The sequence below is a fragment of the Onychostoma macrolepis genome, chromosome 12 (genome assembly GCF_012432095.1).
Source record: "Onychostoma macrolepis isolate SWU-2019 chromosome 12, ASM1243209v1, whole genome shotgun sequence".
Lineage (NCBI taxonomy): Eukaryota > Metazoa > Chordata > Actinopteri > Cypriniformes > Cyprinidae > Onychostoma > Onychostoma macrolepis.
In genome coordinates this window covers 10,249,489-10,272,886 of record NC_081166.1, presented here as the reverse complement: position 1 = coordinate 10,272,886, position 23,398 = coordinate 10,249,489, and the positions used below count along the sequence as shown (strand labels likewise).

The 23,398-nt window shown below is 38.2% G+C and overlaps 2 protein-coding genes across 3 annotated transcripts in view; one reads left to right on the top strand and one right to left on the bottom strand.

Moving 5' to 3' along the window:
- Nucleotides 1-85: 85 nt before the first annotated feature.
- Nucleotides 86-11,618, bottom strand: tectb (tectorin beta). The gene is made up of 12 exons (XM_058792793.1): nt 11,573-11,618; nt 2,509-2,608; nt 2,275-2,350; nt 1,966-2,156; nt 1,725-1,876; nt 1,543-1,615; nt 1,140-1,243; nt 972-1,055; nt 727-889; nt 565-643; nt 453-485; nt 86-258 (listed from the first exon to the last, which is right to left on the bottom strand). Exons 2-12 carry the CDS (start codon nt 2,509-2,511, stop codon nt 194-196), a joined length of 1,023 nt encoding a protein of 340 aa, XP_058648776.1. The 5' UTR covers nt 2,512-2,608; nt 11,573-11,618; the 3' UTR covers nt 86-193.
- Nucleotides 10,031-23,398, top strand: part of gpam (glycerol-3-phosphate acyltransferase, mitochondrial) — a 35,903-nt gene continuing 22,535 nt past the window's right edge. Inside the window, exons 1-9 of one of the 2 annotated variants that reach the window (XM_058792789.1) lie at nt 10,031-10,211; nt 16,448-16,579; nt 17,537-17,656; nt 17,747-17,820; nt 18,513-18,626; nt 18,737-18,886; nt 21,892-21,991; nt 22,275-22,411; nt 22,528-22,627. In XM_058792789.1, coding sequence (XP_058648772.1) covers nt 16,481-16,579; nt 17,537-17,656; nt 17,747-17,820; nt 18,513-18,626; nt 18,737-18,886; nt 21,892-21,991; nt 22,275-22,411; nt 22,528-22,627 — 894 coding nt within the window. In that variant the 5' untranslated portion in view covers nt 10,031-10,211; nt 16,448-16,480. Of the gene's footprint in view, nt 10,212-10,669; nt 10,695-16,447; nt 16,580-17,536; nt 17,657-17,746; nt 17,821-18,512; nt 18,627-18,736; nt 18,887-21,891; nt 21,992-22,274; nt 22,412-22,527; nt 22,628-23,398 lie in introns of those variants that run through there. The other variant, XM_058792790.1, reaches the window with a different exon arrangement.

Below are 23,398 nucleotides of genomic sequence, written 5' to 3'. Positions count from 1 at the left end.
TTCTTTTTCTACAAATATTCATGCAACGGCAAGTGAACATTTAAAGGAATGTGTCAATACACTCCCTGAGACACGTATGGTTGCTGTGTGTGGGTGTATGCATGCATGCGTGTCTATTTTTAAGTATTTGTATGTAATTGTATGAGTGCAAAGGCGTGATTCATTGCATTTGAATGACCCACATCTGGCCCCATTACGAACTTAAGTATCCTAAAAACTCATTCAGTAGAAATATGGACAGCATACACAGAAATGGGCCTGTAAAACAGAAGAATAAGAATAGTTAGAATAGTGACTTAGTTATGTTTGATAAGATAATTTTAAAAATTTAAAAAAAAAAACTTTTAAATGAATATATAAGCAGCTGTAAAACTGTGGTGTACTTTAAAACAATATATCAATATATAAAAATCATTCATGTGTCCTGCATTTCATTGATAGTTCAAACTTACCTGCAGGATGGATATAACTAGACGAGTGTTGTGCTGTAAACAGAGTTATGAGGTTTAAATACATTTTATTGAATATCAAATTGTAATCATGCAGAAGTAAAATGTTAAATACCTCTGACTTGAAACTCCATGGTCAGGATGCCTCCATTTGGATCAGGTTCAAATTCAGTGCTTCTTGATGTACATGGAGTCTTGGATAGAGTTAAGAAGAGTCTCAGTGGAGCCAGAAATCTATTTGAAACTACAACAGCATTAAATTGATACTGATACTCACCGGTTGACAGAATAGCTTCTCCCCGTCACATACTTGGACCTCACAGTGGAGCCACACGGTGGAAACTTTCTCTAGCCGCTGGAAGCGGAACGAGTTGAACTTGAACATGGACCGACTGTCTTTAGCATTTTCAAATATGGAGACTGTGTTGTCTAAAGAGCAGCTGTCAACCAAGAGCAAATATATGTGAGCAGTATTGACTCACAGTAACATCTATTATGTTTGAACTGACAATAAAACCTTACCTGTTCTGAATTAAAGTCCACCGTTTCTTGTCTGTTGAATATGGAGTAGGTGTTGCCCAGCAATTCGTTATTACAACTTTGAATCTATAGACATTAAATAGACAGTCTTTTACACTGGCTATCTCTGTATTTGATCAAATCTACACAACTTTCTTTTGAGCAACTCACCGATTACTAAGCCCTTTTGCTTCAATGCCAATGAACACCTCAGATCCAATCTCAGATGTGTCAATCACATATGGTGCATCTTTTGCATAGAGGAACTTTGAGTTCTACAAACCACAAAGTAAAAAAAAAACAAAAAAACAAATTCAGTGTTATATATACTTAATATACTTGTAAAACAAAATAAAAAAATAATATATATTATTTATTTTATTTTACAAATATATACAAATACAATCTACATTTTTTATTATTATTATTATTATTATATATTTACTAAGGCATTTTCAGTAATTGTTGGGGAAAATATCCTTTATACAAAATCGCACAAATAACATAGAAAGGAAATTTTCCTTTTGTATATTCGTCATCACTGGACACTTTTAAGGAAAGTGTAAGTACTCACTGTGAACACATTCATAGACAACTGAGACTTAAAAGAACCTAAACTCCCGTTGTTGACATAAACTGTTGCCACTCTGGAAGAAGCAGAGGGTTTAGTAAAGACGCTGCAAGTCAACGGTCAGAATGCACAGGCTCAATGAAATCTACACCTACTGGACTTGACGTCAGTGTAACAGGGTCTACCTTTGACTGAAAACAGCATTGTTAACCAGATAAGCTGCTTTGTAGGTGCAACTGAATGTGTAGTTGACGGGCTGGTTCCGGACAGTGAGAGAGGAGTCGTTGGATACTATTGAGTTGTAGAATATGTATCGTGGGTCTTTGCCTCCTACATACTGAGAAGAAGGTAGAAACCGATCAATTTTTTAGCTCTTTTTCTGATTAAATAATAGTTAGGATACATTAAACCAATCAAACGGCTCACCTCAGACAGGGTGCCGCAGTACGAGTGATTCTTTGGGGTCAGGTCTGGGATGGTGAAACGATAGAAGCCCGGAGTGTTAATGCCGGTGTAGCACACGCCACCCAGTGACAGCTGACCAATCTCCCATCCATATGGACATTCTGGCACGTTTGCAATGATGGCATTGGGAAAACATGACACCATTACGTAATCTGAAACAGATGAAAATTGGTCTGTCAGGATTATCTAGCCGATTAAATCATGCCAGTAACAAATACACAGCCCTTTGATCCACAATGAGAGAAAATGTTTAAAATATGATGCATTTACCAGCTTTCTGAGGGGCACAGGCCCATGCCATGGGGAGGAGAATGAAGATTACACCAACAGCTGCCATTTCATAACACTGAACAAAAAGTGCACTGTTACATTTACCTAAAATGTCTCTGTTCAAGATTTTATACATGAGCTCACTCATGACCTGAATTGTCTATATTTAATGCTAACTTGACTCTTTTCAATACAAAAGCACCATAATATTTTATTTAGAATTAATGTTCGTACCATCCCAATGAAGAATCCAGAAGAAACGTTGGCTCAGGTCTCTAGCAGAAGGTTTGCATGGTTCTTGTGCGGTTCTTCTGCAGGTAAATGATGATAAATCCTAAAAGCAGAGTTCATTTAAGTCGGCACAAGTGCTGCTTTATAGGTCCACAGGTAGGCAGTAACCCCCCTCGCTTCTTTGGTCAGCCAGTCTGGAGAGGCCTTTTGGTGATAGCATTGTGAAGGAAAGCACAAAAGCTCTCTGTGCTGGCCAGACATTGACTTTTAAATGACCAATGTCTCAAGGGGAAGACCATTTTCTCAGCTTTAATCAAAAACATGGTAATTTTGTCTATTACTACTTAATTTTCATATAAAATTAAACTCCCAGCAACATTTCAGCCCTTCATATGAGTTTCTGATATAGGAACTCTGTGTTGTCAAAGATCATTCCTACCTGCAAATTCTGTTTTCTACTTGAAAATCTAATAGAAATGGGCATCTTTTTTTAGAGAGTTTGAAAATCAGCTTCCAATTTATGCTCATTCCAGGTTACGTAATACTTCTCGTCTCTGTCAGGCAGCCATGCTGATCAGTGGATTGCCATCAGTAGTTATCTAATGCGCCCTAGTCGTGCCAGACTGCCTCTTAAAGAGGCACAGTGTCATTAAGGTCAGTCTCACTCAGCCAAAACAGTAATACAGCTGTGCACAATCTTCATGCTGTTTATCTTGAGGGAAAGGACAGTAATGGGCATCATTAAAGGAACAGATCACCCAAAAAATTAAATCTGCTGAAAATGTACTCGCCCTTAGGCCATCCAAGATTTAGATTTAGATTTAGATAAGAGGTAGTTTCTTCTTCAGAAGATATTTGGAGAAATTTAGCATTACATTACTTGCTCACCAGTGGATGGGTGCCATCAGAATGAGAGTCCAAACAGCTAATAAAAACATCACAATAATATTACAGCCAGAAGCAATGATTTGATGTTAAAAAATTCTTAATGGTGGATTTATCACAATAATCTACAAGTAATTCATATTATTAAAGTCAAATAAATAAAGCTATTTGAACTCTCATTCTGAAGGCACCCATTCACTGCAGAGGATCCACTGGTGAGCAAGTATAATGCTAAATGTAGTGCTAAATTTCTCCAAATTTGTTCTGATGAATAAACTCATCTATGATGACCTAAGGGGCCTGCGGGTAAGTACATTTTCATCAAATTTTATATTCAGGTGACCTATTCGTTTAAGATTCCAAGAAGTTTATCGGTTTCATACTCAGTAATTTCCATTTCTGTAGAGTGCAAAAAAAACAAAAAGAGTAAAATGCCATAACAATGACACAGCATTGTGGTATAGTCAACCCCCAACCCTTTACAGGAACTTACAATGCAATGTAGGTCAGGAAACAAGTTTTTTCCTGAACCCCGAGTCAGATTGATAACGATTCATGGCGGCACTTAGATCCGAAATATACCACCCAAGTCATCACCCATGAACTAGCACTGTCATACACCCCAAAAACATCACACTGGGGAATGGGTGTACAAAGAGCCTTTAAGATTTCCGTGATCAAACATACGAAGCGGAATGTATAGATGGGGCCTGTATAGATCAAGATGGGCCCCCAGATAAGGTAAGAAGACTGAAGACAAGCACACAAAATCTGATAGTCAAAGGATGTGCCATTCACAGAGATTTTGTTTCAGCCTCTAAGGAAAGCAGGGCACTTAGAGAGAAGCAGCATTTATCCTCAGACAGTGTGTCTCCTTAAATTTGAGGACAGGCAAGTATCCCCGTTTAAGCCTTTCTTCATGTGTATGAATCATGAATACAAAGTCAGCCGGTTCATTTTGGTCACAGTAATGTCAACAGGTTTAACACAATTAAAACTTAATCTCTGTATGGAAGCTTTTGTAGACAGATGTGTTTCAAACCCCATGAGACACTGTGTTAATTTATACAGAGCAAAATTATAGCAGGGTTTATTATGATGTGGAGTAGACAGTTATATTTTAATATTAATATAACATTATATTTTCAAATCAAAAAATAGTCATTAAATCATGAAATAGTCTACATTCTTTACAAATGTTCATTACGTATGAGCATCTCTGTCTTGTTTTGGATATATATATGTACTGTATAAATGTATGTGTGTGTGTGTGTGTGTGTGTGTGTGTGCGTGTGTTTTTGTGACACATGAGGACACAAATTTGTATAATGACATGGGTATGACATAGGTATTACAAGGAGAAGGTGATTTATGAGGACATTTCCTCGTGTCCCCATATTTCAAACAGCTTATAAATCGTACAGAATGAGTTTTTTTGAGAAAGTAAAAATGCACAAAGTTTCCTGTAAGGGGTAGGCTTAGGTGTAGGGTGATAGAAAATACGGTTTGTACAGTATACAAACCATCATGCCTATGGAATGTCCCCACAATTCACAAAAACAAACATGTATGTGTTTGTTCTTGTTTATCCTACATTGTAAGGACCAAATGTCCCCACAAGGATAGTAAAACCTGACATTTTTGACATTGTGGGGACTGGCCTACGGTCGCCACAAGGGGAAAAATAATTAAATACACTAAATGAAGTTTATCTGAAAGTGTAGCCAATGCAAACAGGTTTTCTGTAAGGGGTAGGGTTAGGTTTAGGGTTGGGATAGGGGATAGGGGATAGAAAATATTGTGTGGTCAGTATAAAAACAATAGTAGTCTATGGAAAGTCCCTACAATTCAGAGAAATCCCTACAATTCACACACACACACACACAATATTTAGTATTACGACTTGTTTTTCATTTTATTTATCGTGTTTTAAGGATGTTCTATAAAAACATTTCTACAAATTTATAAAATTTATTTAAATTTATCTAATGAGCAAAACTGTGTAAAGTATTAAGAATTCTATAATATTGAGATAATAGAGAATTTATCTTGAATATTTTGTCTTGTTTTATTTTGTATTTTTAACTTTTTCACTAATTATCCTACATATTGTCAGCCCTGTGTTGTGTGTTTCCCACCCTCTTGTGTGGTTATATGGTTATTTTCCTGTCCTTGTTTAGTTTAGTTAATATGATTTCGTTCAGCTGTGTGTGTGTGTGTGTGTGTGTGTGTGTAATTGTCTTGTGTATATTAGTTCCTGTCTGTTCAGTTCCTTGTCGTCTGGTCTACTCGTTACGTTCCTTGTGTTGCTGTGTGTCTCAGCCTTGCTCGTGCCCTGCCCTGTTTGAGTTTATTAAAGACTGTTATTTTGAAAGTTATCCTCGTCTCAGTGTTCCTCGTTCCTTCCCGCTGTGCGCACCGTGACAGAAGACCAGACCTAAACCGAAAGTAAGCGGCACCCCCTTTTCGCCGTTTTGTTTTCTGTTTTTTGAAAGCTTTTGTTTGTTCCTGTTTGTTTTCCCCCGCGGCTTGGAAGTCGCCGATTGTCCTTCCACCATAGCCGGCGGATAATGCATGGGAGTCGGCGGGATTGCCGCAAGAGTTGCAAGTCCGCTGGCCGCTCATCAATCAAGTTCACCGGCCGTTCATCAGTCAAGTTCGCCGGCCACTACGAAGTTAAGCCCGCTGGCCGCGGCTCACTCAAGCCTGCTGGTCCATCATCAGTCAAGTCTGTTGGCCAATCATCTGTCCAGCCCCGCCGGCTGCAGCTAACCCAAGCCCGCCGGCCGCTCCAAAGTCAAGTTTGCGGGCCACTGCTCACTCAAGCCTGCCAGCTGTGGCTCCCCCAAATCCGCCGGCCATTCTGAAGTCAAGCCCGCTGGCCGCTCCAATGTCAAGCCAACCGGCTGCGGCTTACTTCAGCTCCAAAGTTCGCTCCAGTGCCTCTCCTGTTGCAGATATGGAAGCGGTTCCTGAGATAACCCTGAGAGAGGCCTCAGATTCCGAGCCTAGCCCAGAGTGGGCTCCTGTGGATTGGCCTGTTCCTGTGTGTTTAGCCCTGAGAGGGCTTCTTGTTCCAGAGTCTAGCCCACGGAGAGCCCTGGAGCCCGTAAGCTCCCCCAAGGAATTTTTTTTTAGGGGGGTAGTAGGGTTCCGGCTGTAGTGATTCCGGCCATGAAGACCACCTGCCATGGTCTCCAGTGCTCCCTGATCCGCCATGGCCTCCTGAGATCCCTGATCCGCCATGGCCTCCTGAGATCCCTGATCCGCCATGGCCTCCTGAGATCCCTGATCCGCCATGGCCTCCTGAGATACCTGATCCACCATGGTCTCCAGTGCTCCCTGGTCCGCCATGGCCTCCTGAGATCCCTGATCCGCCATGGCCTCCTGAGATACCTGATCCACCATGGTCTCCAGTGCTCCCTGATCCGCCATGGCCTCCTGAGATCCCTGATCCGCCATGGCCTCCTGAGATACCTGATCCACCATGGTCTCCAGTGCTCCCTGATCCGCCATGGCCTCCTGAGATCCCTGATCCGCCATGGCCTCCTGAGATCCCTGATCCGCCATGGCCTCCTGAGATACCTGATCCACCATGGTCTCCAGTGCTCCCTGATCCGCCATGGCCTCCTGAGATACCTGATCCACCATGGTCTCCAGTGCTCCCTGATCCGCCATGGCCTCCTGAGATCCCTGATCCGCCATGGCATCCTGTACTGTCTGTTCCTCCAGAGCGCCCACCCCCCCACTCCCTGGTGGTACTGTTACGGCACGGGATGCGCCTTCCGGGAGGGGGGAGTTATGTCAGCCCTGTGTTGTGTTTCCCACCCTCTTGTTTTCCTGTGCTTGTTTAGTTTGATTAATTAATATGATTTCGTTCAGCTGTGTGTGTGTGTGTGTGTGTGTGTGTGTGTGTGTTTAATTATCTTGTGTATATTAATTCCTGTCTGTTCAGTTCCTTGTCGTCTGGTCTACTCATTGTGTTCCTGTGTGTCTCAGCCTTGCCTTGTCTTGCCCTGTTTGAGTTTATTAAAGACTGTTATTTTGAAAGTTATCCTCGTCTCCGTGTTCCTCGTTCCTCCTCGCTCTGTGCACCGTGACAGATATACTAAGAAATGGTGTAGAAATAATTTTCACTCAAAAATTGCCAGTAAATGCAAGTGATACATTAAATTTAACATAAAATTTTAAAGTAGAATAACTGAAATACTGTTTATTTATTTATTTTTTTTATATTTGTTTTGTTTTTCGAAAAAAATTTTTTAGTGTAGTTAAGATAATCAGTTTAATTAATTTTGTTCTAAGGATGTTTTTACTTTGCTTTTTGATAAATATACTCCTTAAGAATATTATTTTTTGCTGTGTTGTAAAAAGAGAATGTTAGACCTTAAACATAACCGACCATTTTGTTTAGTTTAACATAGTAAGGTGATGGTACAGAGAAATAAAAGGAGCGTGTCTTTCATAAATAACTCTTTTATAAGATCAAAACATACACACAGCCAAAATTAGCTAATTACTAGCGCTGATGTAAAATGATCAGGTGAAGATAGCACAGGCACTGATATCCCACGTGATAAAATTATAGCACAGCAAAGGCTACTTTCTCTTGTGCTCATTATCATGAGAATGGAAGAGACCACTGGGATACATTAGAGTGCAATGCCTGAGAGAAAACTATGGTAGATGCAAATCAACTCTGAGGCCCAGAGCCCAGGGACAGCTAGCGTTACAGCTGACTATGAAGAGCCTTCCAGGTGTTCAAGCTGTTCAGATGTCCCGAGACTTCTTTGTGTTAAGTAATATCAGGTGTGTATGCCATACCATAAACAATGCTAAATATTTGTGCTATCTTTCATTCCTTGTGAAGCTTCAAACACCAAGTTCTAAATATGCAATCTAGGACAATCACCCGCAAAGCACCCAGGAGACCCCACTAGGGGGCCTCAGCAAATTCCTAAAGCCTCAAGATGACTTAAAATGAAAATAAGATATATTTTTTCACCCTCTCAAAAACAGATTTGTCTTTGAAAAACCTGGATATATGAGAGCCTCATTTTAAAAGCGTGATTTCTAGACCCGTATCTTACCACTAAGAGTTCTCCTAAATAGCAGAGAGAAGTCTTAAGCTAAGTTGACGTCATTGCTATGGATGATAACTATGCACACAGGTATTGGCTGAGAGGGGAGGGGTCACTGTCAGAGATTTATTCATAGAAATATTGTAGAGCACGATATTATGTTGTCATATTCAAATAAAGGTTTAAAAATAAAAATGTTGCAACATTCAAATAGAGATTTTAAAATGCAGGCTAAGTGTCACTAATGTATTTAGTCACCACTTGTTGTACACTTGAGTGTACTAGTGTATGAAAGATGGTTCAAGTGTACTACAAGTGGCAACTAAATAAATACATATTTTAAATACAGAGATGGTATGTTAAAAGTGCATTTTAGTTCATATTCAAGGTGTCCCAAAATAGCACAGTTAAGTACACTTAGATGATCTTAAGTTTATCTTAAGAAGTACTAAATAATAATTTTTAGTATATTAAGTAGCCTACAAAATTAGTGTACAAGATAGAGCACTTTAAGTAGCCTACTTTATGGAAGTGCACTTGTTTTTCACCTGGGAAATATCAACTGCCAAAGCTTGCAATAGGCAGACAAGGAGTGATGGGAAAGGGCATGGCAACCTCAGCTGTACTCACTCTGAATACTGATGCCAGTTGATGTGGCTGACTCAGAAAATGGCCCGATCTGTGACTGTCCTGGAGTCACGTGACCAAATTTGCTGTTGAGAGCACAGTATTAACAAAAATGGATTCCCATTAACAACATAAATTAATTTGAACTAGATCTATATTTTGTAAATGTGCAAAACCCTTTCCTAGAAGTTTAAATGTGTCAAAAGGGGCTAGATAAAGAATCTATGACATTCTGGTTGCTGGATATAACTTGGACCCCTCCTTCAGAATAACTTTGCAAGATTTCATGGGAAGAAATTCCTGTAGGTATTTGTAGGAGCACACAGCAGATACCACATGAGCAGCTCGAGTCTTTGAAGCCTAAACCTTCCTCTTTTCCAAAGACTACGAAATGAAGATAAATGTTGTTATACACACTAGCATAATTAAAGAGGAACGTGTACAGAATATATATGCAAATGTTCTTGTTCATTTGTGAATACACAATTAAGACCCAGCAGGATGTCTGGACAAGACTTAAAAAGATTTTGCTTGGAGACACCAACTGCATCCAGATTAGTGAGGTGAATTTAATGCAAATAGTTTTGTTTAGTAGTTCACCATGGAGCTTAATCTTTATCCAAAGATCAAGCACATACAATGTTTCATTCTGCTAGAAGTCATCATATAGTCAGTCTCGCACACTGGAAGCATTATATTAAATGCTCCTTATATGGGATAAATAAAGTTTTGTTACATTGTTTTAAGCTGTTTATCTATACAGATAGCATTAATGTGTGTGTGTGTGTGTGTGTGTGTGACTGACTCAATTTACGTAAATGTCTCTTCAAGTGATGTTAACCACACTACAACCTTTAGCTGCATGTAGTAATCGGACTTTTTCGCACAATCTAACTACGACCCTTAGTGGTTTTAACCAGAATTACAGCACTGCCATGATGACAGCGTCGGGCAGCGAAAAAAACTCGAGCTCAGCTGTCATACATCTTTCCCCTCAAGTGCAGTGCTGGCTATAGGTTGCGTTGTGGGCAGTTTCAAGGACGAGTGCCGGTTTCCAGTACGCAAAAGACGTCAATTTCATCGGTGATGGCGCAACAAAGGCATTTTCTTGAGGTAAAACTTTCCTCGTTGCATACCACGTTTTCTCCGCGGACTCTGTTTCGTTTTGATGCACAAATGAAGGTGGGCGCATGGGTTGGTCGGTTAGCAAGCTAGCATAAGGGAAAGCTGCAGCTCAATGAGCCCAATGCAGCAGCGAACCGGCAAAACCAAATTACTGTAAATTTAAATTAAAATATGTTATTTTTGGGTTGACCGCTTACAGTCAGTGCCGTTATCTTAAATGAATTTCACATTTACTAACGTTACCCGTTTAACGCTAACCCCGTCGCTTTATTTAAAACACACCGTTTACAATTGCAGTGTTTGCAAATGCAGTGCTTTCTGGGCGAAACGTCCTGACTCTGCATGTGGCTCAAGAGATAAGACTGATCTTGGCAGTTTGCTCGAGCCAAACGTGTTTGAGTTGACAAAGACTCGGTTAACTACACTAGCGAGAGAAAGGACATCAGCGGAGGCGCGTGCATTCATAATACGGTACAGCGTAGGGCCTGGAACTCTTGGTATTTTTTTAGCAAATGGTCAGGGAAAGGTGCTTAACCTTCAAAAGATGGCGATGATCAACCTTTAGGAGGTCAGACAGAAAATGATGTGAGCTGTTTTATCTATTTATTTTTCATAGGGTTTGTCATTAATGCCATCTTGTGTTAGCATTGAATACACATCAAAATTAAATAGACATAACATGTACTGAAAAAAGTAATATTAATGTAAACTGAAAAATGAACTGAATAATAAAATCTAACAGAGTCTAACAGAGCCAGAAGCTTTCACATCTTAGATTAATGAAACTGGAACCAAATGTTGTTTTGTTGTTGGTAGGACAGGCCAAAATCACAGTATAGATGGAGATACAGATATTTCTATAAACTCATGCTAGGTTAATTTTATGTTAGATAATGGGTAAATGCATCTATCAGATGTCACAACAACATCTGTCCAGAGACTTTTGTCCTCTGATCTCGCATCTTGCATGTTGACAACGTACCATTATATGGACATTTGGTTTTACATGCTGATAAAGCCTTTCTCCATCCTCGTTTATAGTCGCTCTCATGGAAAGAAACAAAATTATATAATCAAAAAATGCTAAATAACATTTAAATTACAAATTTATTATGTACACTACGTTAAATAAACGCACATTATTACATTAATTAAATATTATTAATCTTACCCTATTGAAGCTTAGACTAATAATACATTATGCATTCTACCTTTTATTTTTTTGGACTATTTCTTAATGGTTTTTGTTTAGTTTAAATGTTTCACTTAATGCATTAAATGAAAAATTCATCCTATCTATTTTCTAAATGCATGTTATAGATCGTGTGAACAATTAAAAATGTATTGACCTTGTTATGTTTAATCAGAATGTCATAACTGGATCTTCTGGTGAAAACGACAGCCTTCTGTCTTGTGACTTATGCAGGACGTCTCATTAAGTCCGCTTAAACCAGCCCCATCAAGTTCACGTTCATTGGCCAACATTTTTGAGTGCTACATCTGAAAATCCAATCAATAACCAATGCATATCCCTGGCCTACTTCTATTTTTTTAAAATGTCAATCAATTACACTTAAACGTGCATCACAATTCTGAAGAAAATATCTGTCTCCTCTTCTTTAAAATAATCGGTATGTACAGGCAATGTTCAGCATGAATTTATAATGACTTTTTTATTTTTTATTTATCTGTTCTGATTTTTCCCTGATATTTCATTAAATCTAACTATATTACCTAAGTTATCAAGTTTTTCATTATTTTGTAATAGCTAATCCTTTCTGCTAGTTTAATAAATTCCACAATCTGTCTTTTTGATTACTCATTAACAAATTAATACTTAAACTTCTGAATAATGTAGGTTTGTTATGGAATTTTGTTATGGTTCGGATTATTTCAATATAAAGTAATGGTGGATTGTCATTGCCTTGTGTGTGTCCATGTGCTTGTTCTTTTTTCTTCTTGTTTTATAGTTCAGATGAACAGATTGCGAGACAGATTAACCCACTGCCCTGCATTGCTGGTGGATTTACCCATCAAATTCAATTATGTTTAAAATCTAGTGGCAGCTACTCTGGCTTACAGCACCATTGATTATTATAGGATCAGTTTGACATTTTAAAGTTGTGAAACCACTAAAGATTGCTTTAAAAATGTTGATCATACAGCATTATTTTCAGACAGTGCCCATTCAGCAGCTTTTAAATGTTTCACAGCCAGTCCAGGGCTATTTTTCACTTTGTCTCTTTGAGCAGGTCTCCTTTCTGTGGGTTTTGACAACCAGCCAGACTTTCTCAGAAAACGTGGTCATCTTTTCTCCTTTCTCATCAGTGTCCTGTTCTGGTTGCCTATTGGTGTAGATCACATCAGGCAATGCAGGCAGGGCTTGCAGAGTTCAATGAACTCTCATTTGGCAGCTGCGTTGTGACTCGTTGTACAACTTTCTCTTTCTCCCCAGGCTCGTTCAGCATGTGCTCTGAGTCTTGCTTGGGGTTGTTATTCATTGTGAAAGAGATTATCCCATCTTTTCCTCCCTCCCTCCTGCCAGCTTGGTTTGCTCCAGTCATTCATTCAAAGACCCACTCTTCTGCTGACCCACTTCCACCCTAATGAGAGCATGTGATTGAGTCATCTTAATTACATTACTGTCAGCCAAGAACTATAGGCAAAAGTGATTAAAGTATATTGTGATTGGAATATTAAGCACTTCAATTGGTAACCACATTTTTTGGAATATTCAAATGTTTTGAAGGGGAATATCTTTAAGGCACAGTTATGACCAGACATGCGCAATATAGTCAGTATTATCAGTTACTGGCTGATATTGGAGTTTAAAAATAAATTGTTTTTTGTTTTTTTACAGTCTATTCGAAATTCAGCTGTGCTATTTTTTTTTTACATTTAGATTGCTTTGCTGTCATCTAATGCTCACAAAATTAATATTTAAAAACACTTGTAATTGAACAAAGTAAAATGTTTGTTGAATCTAACCGATTTCAAAATGATTATCTATTTTTCATATTTTACATTATAACAATTTTCACAATTTTCAATTCACATATAGCATTTAAAAATATATTTTTAATATCAGCCATTTATCAATCATCAGCCATAACATTATAATAATTACAGTCATGGCCAAAAATATTGGCACCCTTGGTAAATATGATCAAAGAAGGCTGTGAAAATTAATCTGCATTGTTAATCCTTTTGATCTTTTATTTAAAAAATTCACAAAAATCTAACCTTTCATTGGATTATAAGAATTTAAAACGGGGGGAAATATCATTATGAAATAAATGTTTTTGTTCTAATTCACATTGGCCACAATTAACGGCACCCATTTATTCAATACTTTTTGAAACCTCCATTTGCCAGTTTAACAGCTATAATGCCTGATGAGGTTAGAGAACACCTGACAAGAGATCAGAGACCATTCCTTCATCCAGAATCACTCCAGACCCTTTAGATTCCCAGCTCCATGTTGGTGCTTCTTCTCTTCAGTTCACCTCACTCATTTTCTATAGGGCTCAGGTCAGAGGACTGGAATGGCCAGCAGAAGCTTGGTTTTGTGCTCAGTGACCCATTTTTGTGTAGTTTTTGAGGTTTGTGTTTGGATTATTGTACGGTTGGAAGATCCAAACATGGCCAACATAAGAGTCAGTCACTAATTGATTTTTTATCTGTTGGTATTTGATGGAATCCATGATGCCATGTGTCTAAACAAGATGTCCAGGACCTCCAACAGAAATATAGGCCCACAACATCAAAAATACAGCAGTATATTTCATTGTACACATGGGGTACTTTTTATCCCTGTCTTCACCAAACCCATCTTGAGTGTTTGCTGCTAAAAAGCTCATTTTTCAGTTTCATCTGACCATAGAAGCCAGTCCCATTTGAAGTTCCAGTCGTGTCTGACAACTGAATATGCTGGAGTTTGTTTTTGGATGAGCTAGCATAATTTTTCTTGAAACCCTCCCGAACAACATGTGGTGATGTAGGGCTGTTTGAATTTTATTTTATTTTATTTTATTTTTTTTAAAGGTTTTCTCACCCCGAGACTCAACTATTTTCTGCAATTCTCCAGCTGTGGTCCTTGGAGAGTCTTTAGCCACTCAAACTCTCCTTCTCACCGTGCATTAGGACGATATAGACACACGTCCTCTTCCAGGCAGTTTTGTAATATTTTATGTTGATTGGAAATTCTTAATTATTGCCCTGATGGTGGAAATGGGAATTTTCACTGCTCTAGCTCTTTTCTTAAAGCCACTTCACTAATTTGTGAAGCTCAATTATCTTTTGCTGCACATCAGAAATATATTCTTTGGTTTTTCTCATTGTGATGGATGATTAAGGGAATTTGGGCTTTGTTTTCCCTCCTATTTATATTTCTGTGAAACAGGAAGCCATGGCTGGATAATTTCATGTTCATATTATATAATATTTTTCATAATGATATTTCCCCCCATTTTAAATTCTTATTATCCAATGAAAGGTTAGATTTTTTGTGAATTTTTAAAATAAAAGATCAAAAGATTTTTCTCTGATTTGCACAATTATGATTCTAAATGTATCTTATAATTCAGCCTTTTTTTCTCTCAATTCTGATTTTACATCTACAAATTGTTTTTTTCCCAAAAAGGACAGTGTGATTTATTTATTTTTCATTAATTTTTTTTCTTCTTCTTCCATAATTCTGATGTTTTCTTGCAGTTGCAGGTTAAAATTGCAAGAGAACATCTCTTTCAGTCACATTCAATGAAATGTGAAAATCTAGATGCGTATTCCTACAATTAAACTGCTGGTTTCATCTGGCCAGAGGAGAACGGAACACTATTTCTACACACTATTTCCTGTTTAATACTGTAAAGCTGCTTTGACACAATCTGCATTGTAAAAAGAGCTATAAATAATGGTCACTTGATTTGACTATTCTATAATATGTCCCATTAAGATACAAAACTAAATCTTAATCTCATTTTTCTACCCATGACGCACAAAAGATTAAAAAAAACACATCAATAATACAGCCTCTGTGTATTCTACCAATGGACTAAACGGCCCCACTGCGGCTTCTGTAATGCCCTTGTGAGCTGCTGATGGGGTGTTTTGAAGAAGTGCAGTCACAGAGGAAATAAGAAGAACCCATAGTAATACAGACAACAGTACACTGTGTTTGACCACAAGAGGAAATTAAAAAACGTCAGAGCCTTTAAACTTCATGTCTAATTTTTCGAGTTCTCCTTCTCACCTTGTGTTTTTATGCCACAACCAAATGTTAGAAAGACAAACATGTAAGGTTCAAATAGCATTCTTATTTATTTGTTGGAAGTGATGTGCTTGATGCACTGAACATGTGCAGATCTCTCATGTGATTTTCAAAGGGTACATTCTGCACCCTCAATTTGGCACAAGCTTTTTTTCCACAGCTCGTCTTCCTTAAATATAGGAGCACAGGCACCGTTTGGTTTTGCTGTGACTACCACCCTTACAGTTTACCTCTGAACTGGACAGCTGCAATTTATTGTATGCTTCCATCAGCCCCCTTTTTATTTCAGCGTGTTTTCCACAGGCAGGAGGCCGTTGCGCTTTAACATGAAACCGGAGGGTAGATGCTCTCATCCACGGGTCAGCAAATCAGCAGATAAAAACAAGAGATTATGTAGCCGCAGGTCACCCAGGACATTATGAAAGAGGTGCAGAGGTAAGAAGAGTGGCCGTGTCTTCTTACGTCGCACGTGCGCTCGGTTTTGGCAACCGTGAGGTTAGTTTAACTGATGGTGTCTCATGTGCTTTGAGCTGTTGTCAAGCCTGTCGGTTTTCTTTATCCCAAGGCGGCGAAGATCAGGAAAGTAGACTGAGCCATGATGCACTAAACTGCAATCAAGCTCTGCTTGTTTTGTTGTCGTTCTTCCTGAAATCTTTGTCAGAATGATCAGCTCACCTGAAACCACCGCAGCAGGTTTGGTGAACCTTATTTGTTTGCTGTGATTGGCTGAAACGCATCGTCTGACATTCCTGGTATTCAGCTGCAGTTGAGCTGGAGGTGCCGTGTCGAATAGAAGACACAATGGTTTCACGTTCTAGCTTTCTGTGGAATATTTTGCCGGCTGTGGTGATCTATTGTGAAAAGCTGTAATCAGAGCTTGTCCGTGTTTTGAACTAAAGCACAGAGGGTGGCAATGGACCTCTGCTTATTCTCTGTTTTTCTTTCCCTCCCACAGTTTTGTTGTTGATGTGTGGTTTGAAGAGAGGTGATGGATGTCCACATGGTTCTGGGGAGTCCAGATAACATTCTCCTGGCCAATAATCCTGACGCTGGAAGTGGTTGTCTGAAGCATCCCATTGAGGACCAGGTTAGTATGGAGAAACTAGAGCATACTAAAGAAAGCATCACTGTTATTGCTTATGCTTAAAAGATTTGAACAAACCCTTAACCTTAAGTATTAAACATCAGTGTGTAACTTGTCCTGTGCTGTTTGTGCTACAGACTTAAATGATATCTCAAATAATGAGGCCTGTTGAGGGTAGTTTATTATCTTGTGATCACACCTACGTTTATAACCCTTATTGACAATAAAACAAACCAAAATCCTATAGACTTGCTGTAAAGAAGGGATTTAAATCACACCAAGGATTAAAATATTGAGATTTAAGTGGATGTAGGCTGTTTTGACTTGGGCCAGTAAGGAACCATTCAGAACACCTTTCCACCACCCGTAACCATCGCTTTTGCAACATCACAATTTAAAAATAAGGTAAAATAACTAAAAACTTTTTTTTTTCTTTCAGGTATCCATTCTTTCTTTCTGCCTATTTATTTATTTATTTACTTACCTCAACGACTGTAATTTTTATTTATTTCCCACAGTCTCGGAATTAAAAAAAAAGATAATTTCTGTAATTCTGAAATTGCAGATAATTATTACTCTCATTATATAAAATATTTGATCAAATTTTTCAATGTATTAGCACCCTGTTGAATACAATAAAGTTTAAAAACAGCTTTGTCAATACAGTAGAAGTACCAGAAATGTCAGTTGAAAAAAAAAAAACAATGTTTTATAGCTTTTATTTATATAGGTTAATATTTATTTTTTACATTTCAAGTTGTTTAAATTAACAAGGAAATATATAAAGAAATGGCATTAACCTAGATTAATACATGCTGTAAAAATTTTGTTAATTGTTAGTTCATGATACCTAATACATAACTAATGTCAACAAATGGAAGGTTTTTGGAAGGTTAGGTTAATAAGATTGATCTTGTTGCAGTGATCTTTTGTACAGTAAACATTGTATTTGTCATGTAGGACAGAAGCTCCAGCCCGTCTGTCCTTCGTTCTATGACCACCACTTGGAAGGAGGGTCTGCTGAACAGGAAGAGACCATTTGTTGGAAGATGCTGTCACTCTTGCACACCCCTGAGTCAGGTTAGTTTGTCGAAGCTTTGGCATATTGACTGAATGCACATGTGTAAGAAACATCTGTAGTTTGACTATTACTACAATTATGTGTTCCAGGAGAGGCTGTTCAATCTCAGCATCCCTTCACTAGGGCTCCGTAATGTGATTTACATCAATGAAACGCACACAAGGTAAACATCAACCTCTTTTGGCCGTAGACCTGATGGCTATGAATACATGACTGCTTCCCTCATTATTTATCATGAGAATACTCACATTGCTTAGTTGCTTGCTGTATAGTACAATTCATTTACCAAGTTTAGTTTGTGATACGCCATTAATACCGTAGTTGGTCAGATGTAGTTTCCCCACCAAATGACCCGCCGTGTATTTACATTCAAGTGTCAAATGGAAGGTTGTAGGTTTCTGTGAGGAGTGGAAAGTCAGGAAATAAATTATTAACACTGTTTGTCAGGGGATATTATGTACCTAGATCACATGACATGGACCAAAGGTGGTCTGAGCTGGTACTGCCAATCAGGGGAGGAAGAGGACAGTGCGTAATAGAGCAGGAATAATTTGATATTGCCTGTCAGCACGAAGGGTTCTACCAAATGGCTCCAAAAATTGCACAAAAAAAGAGAACTGTTAAAACAGAATCATTGAGTCAATCAAATCAGTCTGATTCATAAATAAATCAAGAAGGTTTTTCATGATTTTATCTAATTTCATGTTCTATAGAAGGAGCAACATGAGAATGATTTGGTAAATAATGACAGAATTCTTAATTTTTTGTTGAAATAATCCTTTAAGTTAAATATACTATACATTAATACTCTTAAAACGTTTCATACTCAGCTATCTTGTATTTTGTATACTGCAGACACAGAGGTTGGCTTGCACGGAGGCTGAGTTATGTGCTGTTTGTCTTGGAGAGAGATGTCCGGAAAGACATGTTTGCTCGCAATGTGGTGGAGAACGTGCTTAACAACAGCAGGTACCAAATGTTTAAAAGCAAGGAACAAGTGCAATCAATGTAAAGGTCTGTTTCTAAGCAGCAGGAATGCATAATAGCATCCAGATTGACTGTGAGTGTTATTGCTGTAGGCTGGAAAGTGCTATCGTGGAGGTAGCATCTGAGGGTGCCAGCACAGATGCAGAGTCTGGAGTGGATTCCAAAGCTGTCAGTAAAGTTAGACGGAAGACCAGAGGATTCCTGCAGGAAATGGTTGCCAACATCTCACCTGCCTTCATCAGGTAGAGTTTTCACAAAATGCTCCATGAGCAAAGCTACAATTTACAAAACAACAGCCGATGAATCTAAATGCAAATTAACTTTGATATTTATGGAATAACTCACAGTTCTATTATTGTAATGTTTAAAACTAGGCTGCATTTATTTGATCAAAAATGAAGTAAAACAGTAATATTTTGAAATATTATTACAATTTAAAATAATCATTTTATATTTTATCATATTTTAAAATGTAATTTATTTATGTCATGGCAAAGCAGCATTTCTGAAACATTTCAGCAGCCATTATTCCAGTTGTCAGTGTCACATGGTCCTTCATAAATCATTTTAATATGCTGATTGGTGCTTATTGGTGCTTTGCTTCACCCAAAAAGGCATCCTAGGTGTATATGATTTTCTTTTTTCAGACGAATCCAATCTGAGTTATATTAAAGCGCTCCTATTATGGGTTATGAAAGGTTCATATTTTGGTTTTGGGAGTACCCAGCAACAGGTTGACATGCATGCAAGGTCAAAAAACACTTCCATTTTCTTATAATATGCATTTATTTTCCCCTTATTTGCTCAACGACTCCCAAACGATTCGCTCAACGATTTATTTTTCCAAACCCCTCCTTTGCGTGACGCTAATCTGCGGTGATTGGTCCCATTGGTCGATTTCATTTAAAGCTGTGTTTGTGAGCATGTGTAAAGCCGTTAACGGGGAAACAGCTATTTTTAGCGGCACCTAGTGGCAAAGAATGAATTTGCATTTTCATTCAGACCAATGTGAAAATTAAGTTTTCCCAGGTCTGCTAGTGCAACAAGTGAGCGGGCAATATGCTAATGTTTCATGTTGACATCAACATGAAACGGCTTGGGATTCATTTAAAAAACGACTCGTTTTAATGATTCAGAGTCGACTCATTAACTTTATACACAGTGCACTTTCAGATTTAAAACTTTGCAGGATGTTTTCATTCACTTAGAGCTGTGTTACACACATTTTCAAAAATCCATAATAGGGGCACTTTAAAAATTGTCCTGGCTCTTCCAAGCGTTATCATTGCAATGGGTGGGAGCTTTTTGTTCTACAGTCCACAAGATGTCAAATAAAAAGCGCGCATCCATAATAAAACGCGTCTCCGGGGCATGATTAAAGGGGCATGATCCTGTTGCGAATCCATGCGTTTTTGTAAGAAAAATATCTAGATTTCCAACGTAATAAACACTTTTCTATCACTTCCGCTATCTGTCATACGCGGAAGCCGTTCCGGGTGGATGACGTAGGACGTATGCGTCGTGCGCGCCTCTAAGATATGCTAGTTTCATGAGGAGCAAAGGAAGCAAAGTTTCCTTACTTTAGCAAAGGAAAACCAGTCTCCTCTTGGCTTATATTGAAATCCTCCGGCATTCTCAGTCTCTGTCCGGCACGAGTGAAATAATTATAATGCTGTACAATTCATATTTCTTCATTAAATAACTTATAAAGTAATTTGAGAAGTTCTGTGAGACATAATTTCACAAACAGCGTGAGTGAATTTCTCTCTCAAAATGCGCAAATGGCTTCAAATCACATCACGTCTGCACTATAAACGAGCTTAATTCTTGCCAGTGTTTAAACTACTCGGCGCTCACACACTCTCCTGGAGACCGTGCGCTCATGCACACTTGAAGGGCACACGCATAACGCCAGGTTCACACATATGGTTTGCATTGCGTATGCAGTGCATATTTTTTTCTGCGCTCATGTTAACGGATTAGACCGTTCATACTGCACACGGTTGTAACAATGTTTGGATTTGAAATCAAAACAATGGCTAAATGTTGTGTTTGTAATAAACAGCCATCAGGAGCCGACTCCCATGTGACTCTCACAGTCAGTGCTTCTTCTGCTCTGCTTACGTACCACACATGGACTGCATACACACTGCAAACGGAGTATGTGTGAACCAGGTGTAAAAGGCCCATCTCACATACAGCTCATGAAATCAGGCTTGTGCTGTGTGTAAGCTATTGTGCAACAATTGCACGATTATCAAAACTAAAATGCAGTGCATGATCAAACATTTAGGTGAGATAAATATATATTTTTGAAAAATGTCTAAAAAATGCCATCCTCCACCCCTCAAATAAAAAAAAAATCCTCTCTCACAAGAGTTACCTAAGAGGGGAATTCATTTTCAAAAATGAAATTCAGGCCCTGATTAAATGTCTAAAAATCTTGATTGGATCATCACTATAAATAATTCTACATGATAAAAAGAAGGCTTTAAAAAGATCGGTATCGGTGATCGGATCGGCAGATACTGCTTTCTGTGATCGGCCTCAAGAATCCTGATCGGAGCACCCCTACTAATCGCGCAACGCCCACGTCCTATGTCATCCGCCTGAATGGTTTCCGCATATGACGGTTAGGTGAAGTGATAGAAAAGTGTTTATTAAGTTTTAAATATAGATATTTTTCTTACAAAAATGCATGGATTCGCTACAGGAGACCTTTATTCACGCCCCTGAGCCATGTGATGCATGTTTTATTATGGATGCGTGCTTTTTATTTGATGTCTTGTGGACTGTAGAACAAAAAGCACCCATCCACTACAATGATAACGCTTGGAAGAGCCAGGACAATTTTTAATATAACTCCGATTGGATTCATCTGAAAGAAGAAAGTCATATACACCTCGGATGCCTCGAGGGTGAGTAAAAAACAGGTTAATTTTCATTTTTGGGTGAACTAACCCTTTAAGATGTTGCTGATTAATATTTTTGTGGAAACCGTGATATGTATTTTTCAAGTTCAAAAGAACAACATTTATTTAAAATATAAATATTTTGTAACCATGTAAAAATCTTTACTCTCACTTTTGATAGATTTAATGTGTCTTTCCTGAATCAAAATAGACATTTAAATTTTAAATAGTATAAATCTTTATATTTTTAAGGAGAAATATAATTTTGGTTTTGTAATTTGTTCACTGATTAGAAACAAATCCTACATCTTCTCTCTTTCTTGGATGTCTCTTAGATTAACAGGATGGGTGTTGTTGAAATTGTTTAATGGATTCTTCTGGAGCATTCAGATCCATAAAGGTCAGCTGGAGATGGTGAAGAAAGCAGCATCTGAGGTCAGACATCTACATAGCCTATTCCCACCCAACATGGGCATTTCTTCTTATCTGCACTACCACACATACTGTAACAACTCCCAAAACAGCCACAGATAAAACCATCAGTTGACAAGCTCACTTATTACAAGAAGATATACAGATGAACAGTTCATTAACAAACAATGTCTATCCACCACCTTTTTTATGTATATTTAATGTAATATAATGGGTGAACAATTACAGGTGTAGATTTATACAGTTATCTAGAAGTATAACAAACATCTTATTGTGTGTCTTCTAGTACAATGTTCCCTTGGTCTTCCTTCCTGTTCACAAGTCCCACATAGACTACCTGCTCATCACCTTTATCCTGTTTTGTCACAACATCAAAGCCCCTCACATCGCAGCTGGCAACAACCTAAACATCCCCATCTTAAGGTACAAAGTCATGATTATCTTGTTGTTATTTTTTAAGTTGCACTGTATTTCGACAATAGACAGTCAAACTGATATGTGAATATAACATAAGGCATGTATGCATTGTACTTCCTTAGCACACTAATACGAAAACTCGGAGGATTTTTCATTCGTCGTAAACTGGATGAGACATCAGACGGGAAGAAGGATGTGTTATACAGATCACTGTTACATGCAGTAAGTCCACAGAGATTTAAGATAATTTGTATAGTGGTGTTAGATCATAAGTTTCAAAGCAGATTTACAGAAAATTGTACCTTAATGTCCTAAAGCCCACGGTGAAAACGTGGCAAGGAAACTACCTAAGATTTTAGGTAGAGAAGGGAAAAAACCTTCAGAGGAACCAAACTCTTACTATAAATGCGCATACATTACTGTTCAAAAGTTTTGGGTCAAACCTCTGGTACATGCTCTCTATTTCGGAGAAAATGACTTGGAGTTTCGGTTTGGCTATTTAAAAAAAAAAAAGGGTGAATGTGGCTGTGTGTGGTAGGATTAGAGCTGTCGTCTAATAGTCGACTAACCGTTAGTTGACCAGAAAAGCCTTATGCTGCCTACATGTGCTATCGGAAATTTCCTATTTCCCACTTATGAAGTCGTGATTACGAGCTTGTCGTATTCAAGTGCTTCAATGTCAGAAAGAGTAAAATGTAGCATCCCATTGGTTGACAATCATGTAAATCACCGCGCGACACATGCAGTTGCAGAACATACAGTATGCTTCAAATGATCGTTCATATGTAGCCTATAAATGCACTACTTTAGTGACAAGACAAAAGGATGTAGTTGTTGTGAGAACAGCATTGACAGCAGCAATGGTTGTCCCCTCCATCATGTTTAAAGCCCAACTCGGAAACTCTGGTATCAAAATTATTTCCGAATTTCCCATTAGTAAATACGACTTGAGAGGCCGTTCACATCCAATTTATGATTCGGAAACTCGTATTT

Coding starts and splice junctions, on each gene's coding strand:
- tectb (XM_058792793.1), bottom strand. Junction 2,157..2,274: donor CTGTGCCCCTCAGAAAGCTG/GTAAATGCATCA, acceptor CATCTGTTTCAG/ATTACGTAATGGTGTCATGT. Junction 1,877..1,965: donor ACTGCGGCACCCTGTCTGAG/GTGAGCCGTTTG, acceptor CCTTCTTCTCAG/TATGTAGGAGGCAAAGACCC.